Genomic DNA, 14,872 nt, shown 5'->3' on the forward strand with positions numbered 1-14,872 from the left:
CGCAGGCCCAGGAGATGTTGGGGGTTCGTGGCATGGCCCAGGTCACCATCCATGGATATAATAACTCATAACTTCTTGGAGTGTGGGGGCTTCCCTCTCCCACCTCCAATGGATCAAGGCCACCACTTCAACTGACAGACATGGAAGCTGCAACTCCCAAGTTCCATCTCTGGACCCCGTGGGCGGTGACTATTGACATCTTTCCATTCTCAGCTTTTCTTCCCTTACTCTCCCTCACCCTTATCCTGCCTTTCCTTTCTCTCCCTTATGCATTTTCCCTAAAGGTTCTCTTTATGCCATATTGCTGTAGATGAGAGATAGAGATGATAACACCCAAAATGGCAACATACCTGTTCACCTTTGAAAAAAAATGTTCTAAAATAAACCCTACATGTATATGTTTTCAAACACTGATTATTTAGTTTCATTTCACTCTAATCCATCCCAAGGGATTTATTAATAAGAACCTTGTTACCCCCCCCTTTCTGGGGTGGGTAGTAACAGACCCCTTGTAACAGGATGTTCTACCTGGAAAAGAATCTGATGGGAGAATGCAGGCACTGCAAGCACTCTGTGGGGAGTTACTGCTGGTGCCAAGGGGTTGGTTTAGTGTTAAATTGTGCCAAACCCAGCCTGGTTCCCCAACCTTCCAACACACATCCTGCTTTTGGAAGCAGAGTTTGACAGATCAGCTGCTCACTGGCCTGGGAATATGTGACTGGAGATCCATCACTGGATAAGCATAAAAGCCCAGGGCCAACTTTCCTAGAGCAGATTCTTCCACAGACTTTGTTGAGGTGTGTGGAGCTTCTGCTGTGAAGCAGGGACAGGTCTTGATGGTCACTGCCCAGAGGGTAAAATAAAGAGAGAGCTCTGCCTTGATTTATTTCTCTCAGACCCCGCCGGGCCCTCCCCGCTTCCTGCCGGGATCGGACACCGCCGGCGGCCCCGGCCCTGCCGGGCTCCATCAGCCTGAGCAATTGCTGCCAAGGAGGGGCCGGGGGCTTCCTCTTGGCCTTCGTCTCCCTGGCGCTGGGGCTCGGCTTCTACCTGCGCCAGAAGGTGAGGGGGGTCCCAGGGGGTCGTGTGTCCCCCCAGAGCGTCTGTGCCCCCCCGGGGACCCCCCACCCCGCTGTCACCCCCTTTTCTCTCCCCACAGAGCTCCTGAGCCGGCGGCGGCCGCAGCCCCTCCCCGGGGCCTCGGGCCCAGCCTGGACCCCCCTGTCCCTGTGAGGATTTTGGGGGGTCGTGTGTCCCCCCCTCACCTGCTGCCACTCCTGATCCCAGGAAAGCTTCCCAGTTCTCCCCAGTCCCAGTTATTGAAGGGCAGTGCAGGAGGGGCTTGGGGGAATCCCAAGGGGTGGAGCCGAGTTTGGGGGGGGGTAGAACTGGCCCCAGGATGGATCTGGAGTGGGGAATTCCCCTGTGTTCCCCCTGTGTCAACCTGCTCTGGAGGGGCTTTGGGAGGGCACCTGCCCCTCAATAAAGCACCCCGTTCACCTCAAAAGGTGCTGGGAACTCCCCAAAACCTCCACATAGCCCCCCAGTAATGCTCAAACCCACTCAAAGCCCACCCAGGACTCCACCCAACCCCTTCTCTGGGGGGACTTCTCTGGGCACTGGTGGTGCTGGGAGCCCCCCTGGCTCCAGGCGAGCAGTTCTCGGGTGAGCGGGGGGTGGGAAGGGGATGGTCAGTGGGAAAAAGGGGGTCAGAGGGGACAAAAGGGGTGGTGGGACCCCAAACTGAGCATGAGAGGGCTGGGGAATTAGAGGGATGATATGGAAGTGGTGAGAGAGGGGGGAAAAAGTAGGGGTTAGGACCCCTAAACTGATAAAAGGGGGGGCTGAGGATGAGGGGACCATGAAAAGGTGGAAGGAACAGGGAGAAGTGTGGAAAAGGGGGGGTGGTCTGGTGGGTCCAACAGTCCCATGGAGGTCTTTGGGCACAAGGGGGTTTGCAAAAGGGGGCTAGCCCCCCTGACCTCCCAACTTACTGTGGGGTGCTGGGGGCTGCTGGATCCAATCTCAGCCTTGCTTTATGACAACAGTTGCAGTTTAGAAAAATTACAGAGGTGGGACTGAACACTTTTGTTTCCCAGGTTTTAATGATGGCAAATCAGATCTATTGATAGAAATGAATTATTTAGGATTACAAATGATCAGACCACAGATTTTTAGAAGAATTATTTACTGCACAATAGAAACACTAAAACTACCAGGAGTACAGGATAAGATAGGACAGTGCTCTATAGTAAAGCAATTGTTGAAGCAATTCTACTAAAGCTGGCACAAAAGCAATGATTATTAATTAGAGATGGATGGAACTCCCCCAGACCAACGCTCGGGGGGAGATCTCTGCTCTCAACCTCCAGGAGGGACCTTGGGAGGTCCCCAGCCAAGGCAGGAATCTCGACACACCCCCCAGGAAGGGTTCGGTTGGAAGAATGTGCCCCTGTGAAATGGGACTGGCCCTTTGTGGTGGAAAGGGATGGAGTGACAGTTACTGGACTCCAGGGGTTGCCTCCCCATCAGGGGCTTCATTCAGGGTGGAAGCAGCGACCGAAGCTCTTCCCATAGTCGGGGCTTCCCTTACCGGTGGGTCCGTTGGTGTGAGGTCAAGGCAGAGTTCTGGGTGAAGCTCTTCCCACACTCCCCACACTTGTAGGGCCTCTCCCCGGTGTGGATGCGCCGGTGGGTGATGAGGCTGGAGTTCATGTTGAAGCCCTTCCCGCAGTCGGTGCAGCGGAAGGGCCTCTCATCCGTGTGTGTCCGCTGGTGCTGGATGACATGTGAGCTGCGTTTAAACCTCTTCCCACACTCCCCACACTTGTAGGGCCTCTCTCCAGTGTGGATGCGCCGGTGGGTGACAAGGGTGGAGTTCCGGTTGAAGCCCTTCCCGCAGTCAGTGCAGTGGAAGGCCCACTCCCCTGTGTGTGTCGGTTTGTGCTTCAGGAGATCTGAGCTGGTCTGAAACCTCTTCCCACATTCCAAGCACTTGTAGGGCCGTTCCCCGGTGTGGATGAGCTGGTGGGTGTGGAGGCTGGAGCTGATCCTGAAGCTTTCCCCACACTCAACACACTTGTAGGGCCGTTCCCCGGTGTGAATGCGACGGTGCACATGGAGGTTAGAGCTGTCATTGAAGCTCTTCCCACACTCTCCACACGTGTGGGGCCGTTCCCCAGTGTGCATGCGCTGGTGGGTGAAGAGGTGGGATTTTCGCCTGAAGCTCTTCCCACATTCCCCACACGTGTGGGGCCGTTCCATGGTGTGGATACGCTGGTGTCGGATCAGGTTGGAGTTGTCAGTGAAGCTCTTCCCACATTCCCCACACCTGTAGGGCCGTTCCCCAGTGTGGATGTGCTGGTGGGTGAGGAGGTTGGTGCTGCTCCTAAAGCTCTTCCCACATTCCAAACACCTGAAGGGCTTCTCCCTGCTGGGAGGCTGCTCAGGGACCACCAGCTCAGAGCTCCCCCTCAAGCTCCGGCCGCCTTCCCGGCACAGGCTGGCTCTTTCCTCCTCAGAGCACCCTGGGCTGGCTTTGGAGCCCCTCCTGCGGGGGGATCTCCGGCCCTTTTCCTCCCCGCTGCCTTCCTGCGCCGGGGAGCCCTTCAAAACAACCTCTCCCACCAGGGTCTCACGGGGGGATTTGTCCTCCGGGCTCTCCGTCCTCAGCTCGGGGCCTGGGGCAGGAAGCAAGAAGGACAGGCAGGGGATTTGCCTCCGGCCCACAGGGAAGGCCAAGGACATCCCCCCAACTCCGGCCCCGGCAGGACGGCGGCGCCAGCGGGGTTGTCCTGCAGCCGGGGCCATGCTGGGCTGACAGAGCCAGCACAACACCCGCCCAAAGGGACACTGACTTCCTCCTCACCTGCCTGGGGGGCCCAAGGCATCTTCCTCTTCCTCGCAGCCTCCTCCTCCATCCGCCCAAGCTTTGGGAAGGACAAATCCTTATGGGGGGAAAACAAGGGCTGAGTGTGTTGGCTTGTGGGTTCCTCCTGCCCAAGTCCATCTCTAGAACTCACCGGGCATCCTGTGACCATAAAAACCTCCAAAACACCAAGATTCGGCCCAGAAAAACCCAAACCACAAAGATTCACACAAAAATTACTCAGAAATAGCAAGAAGACCCTTAGTCCCTCAAATTGCAAAAAGTTGAAATTTACCTAAAAATACTCCAAAATATTAAGATTAGCCCAAAAAAATCTCTCCCAGATGTTCCCCGTCATTCATCTCTTCCCTCTGGAATTGAGAAGGTCTCTCCTCTCTGGGATGCTGAGGTCCTACTTAGGGATGCTGGGAGTGTTGGGGGTCCCAAGGGTCCCTTTTCCTCTGACTCTCGCCTTACGGGTCCCACATTCCCAGATATTCCCCCTCTCCAGGTTCTCCACTCTGTTGTCTCAGGGATCCCAGATGTCCCCACTGTCCAGGTTTTCCCTTCTCCGCTCCCCAGTTTCAGGCTCCTGGGTCGCTTCTCTCGCCCCTTTCCCATCGTGGCCGCTCCGCTCACCCGACAGCAGCAGGAAGGGCAGGGACAGGGGTGGAGCAGGAACAGGAACACCAGGAAAACAAGCACCTCCCCCCCCATCCCGTGGGTGCTCTGGAAGGGGGAACTCATCCCAAATATCCTGGGGGGAGCGCAGGGGATCGGGACATACTCAGGCTGCCAGCACAGATTTCCCTGCAAAGTCTGCAGGGAGTCAAGCTCTGCAGAGGAGATTGTGCCCCATGGATGGGATTGCAGAGGCTCCCTCGGGTCCCCAGCAGGAATCACCAACCAGGAATAGACACAAAAGGTCCCTCCACAGATTTCGGGGGAGCACCCTGTAGGGAGGGGACAGTGTCACCCCACCAGGGCAGGGCTGGCAAGTGGGAGGCTGCTCCAGGGCTCTGCAAGAGGCCTCGTGCTCTGCTCGGCCCCACCACTGCCTGGTCCCAACACCCCCTGCTGCCACAGGCTGTGCCCTCACCGTGGCCCTGCAATGGCCCTGCCTGTCCCTCACCCAGGGCCCTGCCCGTGGCCCTGTCCCTTGGCTCTCTCTCTGCCAGCTCAGTGTGGGGCACACGGGCTGGGGGTCCCTCCCAAGCCCCCCGGGCAGCCGGCGTTGGCTGGGGGGATGTGAGGGCTGGGCCTGCTCAGCACAGCCCCGGCCTCGTGCCCAGCACCTCTTTCCTGCCCCACACAAGAGCTTCCCGGCCCCCCCAGGGCTCCCCTGCTGCTGCCTCTGCTCCTGGCCCTGCCTTTGCTGCTCCCTTGGCTGGGGCAGTGGCTGCAGGGGGGGATGGCAGCAGCTTCAGCTCCACGGCACTTCCTGGGGGGAGCTCAGCCCGGGGGGACGGGCAGGGACCTGATGGGGATGGACAGGGGCCCAGCAGGGACAGCCAGGGCCTGCAGGGGAAGGCACAGGCACAACCTGGCCCCCCACACTGCCAGGGCTGTCTCTGCTCCTCCTTGCAGGCTCCATGGCCAGGCACAGTTTGTGTTCCTGGGTGCCCACCATCTCAGCACTTGGAGACCCTCAAATCAGCGCCCGCAGCTCTGCAGCAAAGCCCCAGCTCACCTGGCACACAGGGGATGGACACAGCACCTGCTCGGGGATGGGCACTCACAGCTTTGTCTCTTCCCCACCACGGGGCTCTCCTTCCTCAGCAGCACCTCTGCCTTGCACTTATTCTCAGCCTCACCTCAGGGACAGCTCTGGGCTCACCTCCGCGCCACTTCTCAGCCTCACCTCAGGGCCTGGGCTCAAGGACAGGAACCTGCAGGGAGGGGACATCATGGGCAAGCTGAGGGCTGCCTGCTTGCACTGGCCTCTGGGCTTCTTTCTCCTTCTACAACCAGCCCACAACTTAGCCTGCTTTGCTAACACCACACATTTACACACTGACCTTGGAAATAGATATGGACAGACATCTCTATCACCCTGGGGATGGAGCCTCAAGCATGTGCTGCCATAGGAATGGCAATCAGAGAATCACAGAATCAGCCACGTTGGAAAAGACCTCTGAGACCATAAAGTCCAACCCTGGATCCAACCCCGCTGTGCTTCCCAGACCATGGCACTGAGGCCACATCCACTCTCACCTTCAACACCTCCAGGGACGCTGAGTGCCCTCCCAGCACAGCCCAGTGCCCCCAGTACAGCCCACTGTGTTCTGTCCCAGGGTGCCGGGTGATCCCTCTTGGGGTGGGGTTGGAAGGGATTTGGCAGGGGGGGGCTCGGTGAGATTTGGGGGGATCTGGGGAGTTTGGGTGGGGATTTGGGGGTCTTGGAGGCATTGGGGGTCAAAGGGATCTGTGTGTGGAGGGGATTAAAAGGAAAATGGGGGTTAGGGAACATTTGGGAGGGGTTAATAGAGCCTGGGGTGGGAGAGGAGGGGCTGCACCACAAGCAGGTGAACCCTGAGATCCCCCTTGGTGTCCCCAAGACCCTCTTGGTGTCCCTAATTCCCCTCTTGACACCCCAAGATAACCCTGGTGTCTCCAGTATCCCCAGGGCCTCCCCATGGCCATTATTCCCTCCTTGACACCCCCAATTCCACTGTCCCCAAACCCCATCCCTGATGTCCCCAACCCTCCATCTCACCCCAGGAGCCCCCCCATTAGACCCTATGACCCCAAAACCGCCCCCCCACACACACTCACAGAAAGGCCAAGGGCATCTGGGGACACGTTGGGGACAGTTGAGGGGATTTGGGGGGCACTGGGTGATTACTGGGACACACTGAGGGGAACCAGGGGGCATTGGGAGGGACTGGAAGGTTACTGAGGGATGCTGGGAGGGCACTGGGAGGGACTGGGGAGGTACTGGGGGATTACCAGGACACAAGGGGAGACAGTGGGAGGTTACTGGGCAATACTGGGGGTTACTGGGTGCTCACTGGGGGATCACTGGGCCATACTGGGTGGCAGTGGGAGGTCACTGGGACACACTGGCTGGTCACTGAGGGGGTTACTGGGCCATACTGAGGGTCACTGGGAGGTCACTGGGCGATACTGGGGGCACTGGGATCCCCTTACTCGGTTCTGCTACATCTCCCCCCTGCATTTTGGGGGGCACCCACAGGACCCCTCCCCTGAGGGCTGAGAGATCCCCCTAAACCCCACTGCTGGGCTTTAGGGGACCCTCCAGCCCCCCTCCCTGTGAGGTCTCTGTCTGCTGAGTTTTGGGGGTCTCTGGGGTTCGGGGGGGGAATTGGGATCCCCTTTCCCTGGGGTTGGTTTGCCGACACAGAGACCCCATAAAATCCTCTCAAAACCCCTGAAATCCCCTCAGAAATCAACCTCTGGACCCATCAAAACCTCCTTAAAGACCCCACAAATCCCCTCAGAGACCTCATCCCCCTCCAGGACCCCCTAAACCCTCTCAGTGACCTGCAAAACCCACTTGGGACCCCCCAGGCCCTTTCAGGGACCCCAAAAACCCCCTCAGGGACCCTCAAAACCGTCTGGGACTTCTGAAACCCTCCTAGAAACCCACAAAACTCCTTCAAAGTCACTTTTCCAAAGCCTCCCATGACCTCCCAATTCCCTCGGAGTCTCCAAAACTCCCTCAGGGATTCCCAAACCCCTTCAAGGACCTTCAACCACCTCCCTAAGTCCCCTCAGGAAACCAAATCCCCTCAGAGACCCTCAAAAACCTCCTCAGGGACCCCTAAAAGCCCCCAAGGGACCCCAAAACCACAGAACAGCAGAAAAGCTTTCTGTAAAGGAAGGGAGCAGAAAATCTGAGGAGGAAAAATTGAAGCAAAGCAATAAAATCATCCTGGCCCTTCCAGTTTTTCTTCACCTTTTTCTCACTTTTCCTTTTTTTAGGGTTCTTTTTTTCGTTGGGTGGTTTTGAATGTTTTTTCCGAGGGATTTTCTCGGCAATCGAATCGAACATCCGGGTTCTTGGGAGGCCCCCGGGCCCCGCGGCCCCCGAGACGGTTCCAAGGCCCTGCGCTCTGACCCTCGGGAACCCCTGAACCCCCGCGCTAAACCCTCCCGAGCCCTCCAGCCTTTCCCCCCCCAGCCGCGCTCCCCGCAGCCCCCGAGGGGATCCCCAGACCCCGCTCTCCCGCACCCCCCGCCAGCTCTCACAGACAAAGGCAGGACCCGCCGCCATCACCGATTCCCGCTCTGCGCGCGCACCGCCTTTAGAGAACACCGCCGCAGCCAATCAGCGCGCGGCCACGCCCCCTTACGTCTGCCGTCACTCCTGCGCGCCGCGCGGGGCAGCACGGGAGTTGTAGTCCTTGCGGCGGATCAGAGCGGCCATTTGCACGTGAACGGAGTGAGGATAATACTTTTTTGGTTTTATTGTTTTTCTGTCTTTTCCATCTGTTTTCTCTTTATTTTTCCTTTTCTTTTTTCTTTCTCCTTCCTTTTTTCCTCTTTTTTCTTTTTTCGTTCTCGTTTTCTTTTTTCTCTTTTTTCTTGTTTGTTTCTTTTTTATTATTTGTCTCATTTTTTCCTGTTTTTCTGTCTTTTTTTTTCCTCTTTTTTCTCCTTTTTCTCTTTTTCCTCCCTTTTTTTCTTCGTATGGCCTTTTTGTCTTTTTTTTTCTTTTTCCTTTTTTTTTTTACATTGTTTTCTATCAATGGTGTTTTCAAGGAAGATTTAAACACAGATCAAAACAATCTCCAGGTACAAATCTCATGACAACAGATAATCTACCATTGTTCCTGGTCCAAGAGGATTCCCAAGATCACAAACACTGAGATGTGAAGGGTACCCACACAAAAAACAGCTTTTCCTGCTTTTTTCCACAGGTAAAGCAAGTGTGGAAGGGGCACTTGGCCCCAGGCAAGATGCTTTTACAGCCACTTTAGGCAGCCCAGAGTGGATCTGGCTGGGAAATGGGATTATGATTATGCTTTCAGGGACTATTTCCACAGTACATTGAGGGAAAACATTGAGGGCCATTTCTTCATCTCCTGAAGGGATGAGAAGAGGGGGGAGCAGGTGCTGTGGCCCCAGAGCTTCTCTCTGCTTTGGGGACACTTCTGTGTTTTCCTCTGTCCATTGAATTCCCAACAAAGAATCCAAAAAGCTACAAGAACTCCAGTCTGGAGTGCTCAGGACATGTGGAAGCAGGGGAATTTTTCTTCCCAGCTGGGATTGAGAGTGCAATTTCACACTCCTTTGGAGAGCATTAACTAAGACATCCCATTTCTGCCCAGGGATCTTCCAGGGGGAACTCAATCCGGGCTCGGGGCAGGTCCCTGCAGGGGCAGCAGCTTCCTCTGCACATTTGAGGGGATAAAGCTGCTCTAACCCTGCACTCCAACTACTCCACAGCAATTTAGGACCTCTGAGGACAGTTCTCCACTGTTTCCACCCCAGCAGAGACCTGAACACATCCCGTGGGCACTGTGTGACCACCCCTGGCATTAACACCCTGCAGAGATGAAGACACTGTCTGTAAAGACACTTGTCTACCTGGAAACCTCCACTTTCTTTGCTACTATACAGCAATAACATTTTCTATTCATATTGCAGCTACAGACCTAACAAATAGAATTGCATATATTGTGCTTTAGAAATTAAAATGCATTCCAAAGTCAGGCAATGCTAAACAATGAAAGTCTTGAAACCCTCCCCCCCTCTTTCCAGTTTCAGAACCAGCCCACTTCCTCACTCTTCACAAAGGGAGAAACTCTCTCTCTACACCTCTGAAACAAAAATTCCCTCCCCAAAAGTGATCAGAAAGAGTCTACTTAGGCACTACTGCAAATGGAAGTTGTCTAATAACCATTCCTTCTAATTCAGGAAGAGGAGGAGGAGAAGAAAGTCACAACAAATGTTTGGATTCCTTCCTCTTTGACGTCTTCTCTTCCCTATCTGATGCTCTGGGACATGTGCAGGGGGGTCAGCATCTTTTCAGAGATGGCTCCTTTCACATCAGAGCCCCTCAAATTGGCTTCCTGGAGGTCACAACCTGCTGGGTCACAATTCTGAAGGGGAAAAGAAGAAGAAGTGTCAATGGAATGCACCCAGAACTCTGTTCAAAGCTTTACTGGAAGTCCATTTACCTGAACTCCATTGTACTCTGAAGCTGGAGAGGTCAGCCAAAAGCCACCAATCCCCCCAATTACCAGCTGACTACAGGAGAGAAAGGAATAGGATGGAAAATGAATCCCAACTCACTTCCAAATCAGTTCCTGCCAACGTTGCTCCCCTGAGGTTTCAGTTCTTTAGTTTGGCGTTTCTCAGCGTTGCAACTCGGAGGTTCATTCCTGTCATCTGACTGCCCTCCATGGCCACTCCTTTCAGGCTGGCACCTGGAACACACACAGAAAGGGGTTCTGTGAGGAAAACCAGTCAGAAACACAGCAGCTGCACACTGGTGCTGCCTCAGAGCTGTGTGAACTGGAGGAGGACAAGGGGATTTGGGGCTGAGATGGTCACAGACTCAGTGCAGCCCTTGTGGGCCCTTCTCAGGGTTGGACAAACCACAGCTGGACCTTTTCCGGGCCATAGAAATGGACAAACACAGGCTTCAGTTGGCACAGATTGACAAGGCAAAAGCTTCTCACCTTCCAGATGAGCTTGAAGGCCTGATGGGTCCTCAGAGTTGCAGCTTTCAGGGACGCTCCCTCTGCGTTGGAGCGCAGCATCTTCACCCCTGGCAGGTTGGCACACTGGCACAGACAGGAGTCACTGAGAGCCAGAGGAACAACACCAAAGACAATCAAGAAGACACTTTTAATTTCTGCTTTGGGAGTCAATCCCATTAAATCATTACTGGGAGGAAGTGTAAAAGCTTTGGGAACCAGAACAACTCTAGAATATATTTAAGAACTCGATGTTTTACACCGCTCTGTTTGTTCCAGCTCCTCTCTGTTAACACAAGCCCAGCCCTCCCAAGCTGCAGCAGCTCTTCCATCCAGCACAGGTCAGCCCTCTCCAGGCTGGCACAGCACAGGTTGGCACGGGCCAGGTTGCAGTGGCTCAGATTGGCCACCTTGAAGTTTATGCAGCAAAGATCCAGGTGGGAAAGATCTGCTCCACTGAAAGTGAGACCCTGGAAATCCCAAGGAATAAACCCCCCAAAAAGGTTACAGAATGGAAGGGCTAGGTCTGGATTACAAAGTCAACATCATTGTGTAGACAGGTGTGCATTAATATTTACAGTGTGTAAATATCTATGTCTAAATATATGGATAGAAATGTATTAAAATATATCCTGTCTATAAATATAGACAGATACAAGATAGATACAAACACACACAGGTCCTGGGAGGAGCTGAAGACACCCCACCAGGGAAGGGGGCTTATAAAAAGGAGGGAGAGGGACTTTTTCTATGGGCCTGGAGGGACAGGACAAGGGGCAATGGTTTTTCAACTAAAAGAAAGCAGGGTTAGATGGGAGACTGGGAAGAAATCCTTCCCTGGAAGGGTGGGGACGGGCAGGGATGCAATTCCCACAGAAGCTGTGGCTGCCCCTGGATCCCTGCAAGTGTCCAAGGACAGGTTGGATCAACCTGCTCTAGTGGAAGGTGTCCCTGCCCATGGCAGGGGGTGGAATGAGAAGACCTTTAAGGTCCCTTCCAACCCAAACCAGTCCATGATTCTATACAGACAAATACACCCAAGACCATTTATTTTACTACTTCAGACTAATGAAATCTAAATGCAAAGCTCTCAAAAATTGTCCTTGGTTCATTTTATATTTAAACAAATGTAAGGGGGGTACTTTTGAATTAGATGATCAATGGAGCATAGAGGCGTGAGAAAGGAATCATATTAGGATGTGAAACCAGCCAGAGTATGGTACAATGTAACTTCATGGCACAAGCGAATTGTAAGGTCCATTGTGCTTTTTAGCAAGTCAGCCTGATATCCCCTATTATCAGAGCTGAGTTCTTCCTTGGTTTTGCTACATATTTCAAGATAGATACATCTACCCTTGAAACACAGTGGGAGAGGTCATCCATAGGGGTGAGAAAGATGATGATGGGAGGAAGATTATGTGGGCAGGGGTCGCTGGCCCCTTGCCCTACAGCAGGGCATGCACAGACTGTTGCTATCAGGTGATGAACAGGCAGGGTTTGGCTGCCACTCAGGCATCACCTTATACTGGGTACTGGCCCTACGTGGTGTAATGTAGAGCTGATAAAATGGGGTGTCAGGACTGCTGGGGTGAGCAATCCTCATCCTGCCATGGAGACTGTGTTGTTCCATGGGGACGCCCGCTAAGCACGGGCACCGACCAGCTGCTGCAGATCCTGGCAGCCCTGGCCTGTCTGTGTGGGTAAGCACAGTTTATTGACAGGAAGTAACTGAGAGAACAAACTTTTTAATATCCTTTTAGTGTTCCTTTAACTCCCCTTTTATGTTTATGGTATTTTTCCTTTAGTTTCCCTTTTTACTAACCAATATCGTGTTATCCATAATATTGTGTTAAGATCCTTTTTTGGTATCCCTTTTCACTAGTTAATTCTGTATTAAATGCTGTTCATAGTATTTGTTTTAATGCCACTCGATAAGATAGTTATTTTGTATCCTTTTGTTTTAGTTTTTAATTCCTCTTGCTAAGTTTATTATTATTATTCTCACTGTAATAAAAGATATTTTGTGTGTTTGAGTATTTCTAGCACTTGGCTTTATTCCGGACATGTATCCAAACGAACTGCTACATAAGGTTGGAATGTGCCACATCACTCAACAAACAACCCCACAGTATCCTAACAAACCCTAATGGGATGCAGGATCCAGCTCAGTGTAACTGCATGACCCTTATAGACCTTTTGCACAGGAGAGCAACAACTCCCATGCCTCACATGCACTCCCCAGCCCACCCCAAATGTACAGGGGTGGCTTCACTGTACCCACAGCATTCTCTTGATCTGGTTCCACGGAGATGAGAGTGTGATCTCTGAACTGCAGTCTGATTTTGCTGTCTATTTTTGGCAATTTCCCACCTAAGAAAAATAAATCCTCCTTAGAAAGGAAGAAAACCAGACAAATGGTTAAACTGAGCCCCCCTGTGGTCTCCCCACTCTCTCAAGGCTGGACTGTTTGTTAAGCTCTGTTTCAACACCCACATGTCCTCAAACTTGTTGTGGAGGGGGCAAGGAGAAAGAGATTTTTTAATTGTCTCCCCTTTCCTGTCTGCAAATAACTATAATAAATAGCAAGCTAGAGCCCAGGGAAAACTGCTACCAGTTAAATGCTCTCGGGATACAGTTTATCACAGCTGCCAGTTCCAGTCTCGGATAATCTTTATTCCACTCTAAGGCAGTGTCATCTCTCCCACTAGACACGGGGAGCAAACACACACGTGGGGCCTCACGGCACATGAAGCTGATGCTGGACTGTGATCTGGCAGAGTTCAGGCACACGGTGTGACTCTTGGGGTCGGTGCTGTGCCGGGCAAAGGCTCGGACTCGACGCTCCTCGTGGGTCCCTTCCACCTCAGCCTGTTCTGTGACGGTGCGATGAGTTCCCTCTCTTCCAACACTTTTGTACTTTTTAGGGCTCCTCGCTGCCCGGGGCCCGGAGCCCGCCTCCCGCGCGCCTGCTTCCCTGCCCGTTTTGGCGGCCGCAGCCGGGCGCTGAGTGCCCGCTCCCCGGGCGGGCCCGGCCGCTGCTCCAGGAGTGGGGGGGCAGCGCCGGCGCCTCGAGGATTCCCGGGATTCCCTGGCCGGTTTCCAGGCAACGCTCCCCGCGCGCTCCTCGCTCCAGGGCCGAACGTGCGCAGCCAATGGGAGGCGGCGGAGTGGGCGGGGCGAGGCGGGGCTTGGGCGGGGCGGGGGCGGGGCCGAGAGGGGCGGTTGGTGGGGTTTGGGTGGGAGCGGGCGGGGCGGGGCCGGGAGCGGGAGCGCTGCCGCTGAGCGGCCCCGGGCAGAGACTCCGGGCAGCGGCCCCGAGACCCCCGGCGAGTGGTCCCCGGGCGAGAGACCCCCGGCGAGTGGTCCCCGGTGCGCGGCCCCGGGGGAGGGACCCCCCGTGCGCGGCCCCCGGTGAGCGACCCCCGGTGAGCGACCCCCAGTAAGTGACACCCGGTGAGCGACTCGCGGGGAAGAAGCCCCGGTAAGTGACCCCTGCGGAGGGACCCCCGGTGAATGACCCGCGGTGAACAACCCCTGGCAAGTGACCCCCGGGGAGGGAACCCCGGGGAGGGACCCCCGGTGAATGACCCGCGGTGAACAACCCCTGGCAAGTGACCCCGGGGAGGGAGCCCCGGTAAGTCACCCCCGAGGAGGGACCCCCGGTGAGTGAGCCCCGGGGACAGTCCCCCGGTGCGCGGCCCCCGGGGGTGTCGGGCCGGGGCTGGGCGCGTTCCTTCCCCGTGCAGAGCCGAGCGGGGCCGTGGCGGGAGCGGGGCCGGAGCGGAGCCGGCCGGGGGGGCAGAGGGGAGCCCTGAGCCGCCTTCTGCCGAGGGGGCTGCTGGAAAGGAGCCTGCGCTGGGAGGAGCGGGGGACGTGGCCCGAGGCTGAGGCAGGGGAGCTTCAGGTCAGCTCCTGGACAAAGGTTTCTCGCTGTGTTTTTCGGGGGGGCTCGGGCACTGCCATGGGTTGCCCAGGCGGAGCCAGCACCCCGGCAGGTGTTTCAGAGGCGCCTGCATCTGGCCATGGCTGACACGCTTTAGTGGTTTGGGGGTTGCTGGGGCAGTGCTGGGCTGACAGTTGCACTTGATGGAATCATGGACCGTGCTGAGTTGGGAGGGTCCCACCGGCACCGTGGAGTCCAGCTCCTGAGTTTTAGGCACCACTAAAGGAACTGAATCAGGATCGAGCTGTTTGGCTCCAAAAACTCTTCTGCCCCTAGTCTACACTGCCAAGTGAAACAAAACAGACCGTGCAAAATAGAGGCCTGTGTTCCCCCCAAAGGGAAGGCAGGCAGTTACAAACCGGGAGAATAAAGCAAAGCTCACAGCTTACATTC

General features: G+C 55.0%; 2 protein-coding genes and 1 pseudogene across 2 annotated transcripts in view; 1 reads left to right on the plus strand and 2 right to left on the minus strand.

Annotated features, from left to right (window-relative positions):
- LOC127474838 (zinc finger protein 345-like) overlaps positions 1-5,844 on the minus strand; it is a 70,791-nt gene extending 64,947 nt beyond the window's left edge. Inside the window, exons 1-3 of the mRNA XM_051796145.1 lie at positions 5,559-5,844; positions 3,869-3,947; positions 3,619-3,680 (exon numbers count right to left, since the gene is read on the minus strand). Of these exons, the coding sequence (XP_051652105.1) occupies positions 3,619-3,680; positions 3,869-3,920 (114 nt within the window). The 5' untranslated portion in view covers positions 3,921-3,947; positions 5,559-5,844. The remainder of the gene's footprint in view (positions 1-3,618; positions 3,681-3,868; positions 3,948-5,558) is intronic.
- Positions 1-14,872, plus strand: part of LOC127474808 (uncharacterized) — a 1,366,245-nt pseudogene that overhangs the window by 195,176 nt on the left and 1,156,197 nt on the right.
- On the minus strand, positions 1,862-3,370 carry LOC127474924 (zinc finger protein 436-like). The gene has a single exon (XM_051796252.1). The coding sequence runs from the start codon at positions 3,262-3,264 to the stop codon at positions 2,590-2,592; it is 675 nt and encodes a 224-aa protein (XP_051652212.1). The 5' UTR covers positions 3,265-3,370; the 3' UTR covers positions 1,862-2,589.

The sequence above is a fragment of the Manacus candei genome, unplaced genomic scaffold (assembly GCF_025592945.1).
Source record: "Manacus candei isolate 608988 ecotype Guabito, Panama unplaced genomic scaffold, ASM2559294v1 h1tg000045l, whole genome shotgun sequence".
NCBI classification, from domain to species: Eukaryota; Metazoa; Chordata; class Aves; order Passeriformes; family Pipridae; genus Manacus; species Manacus candei.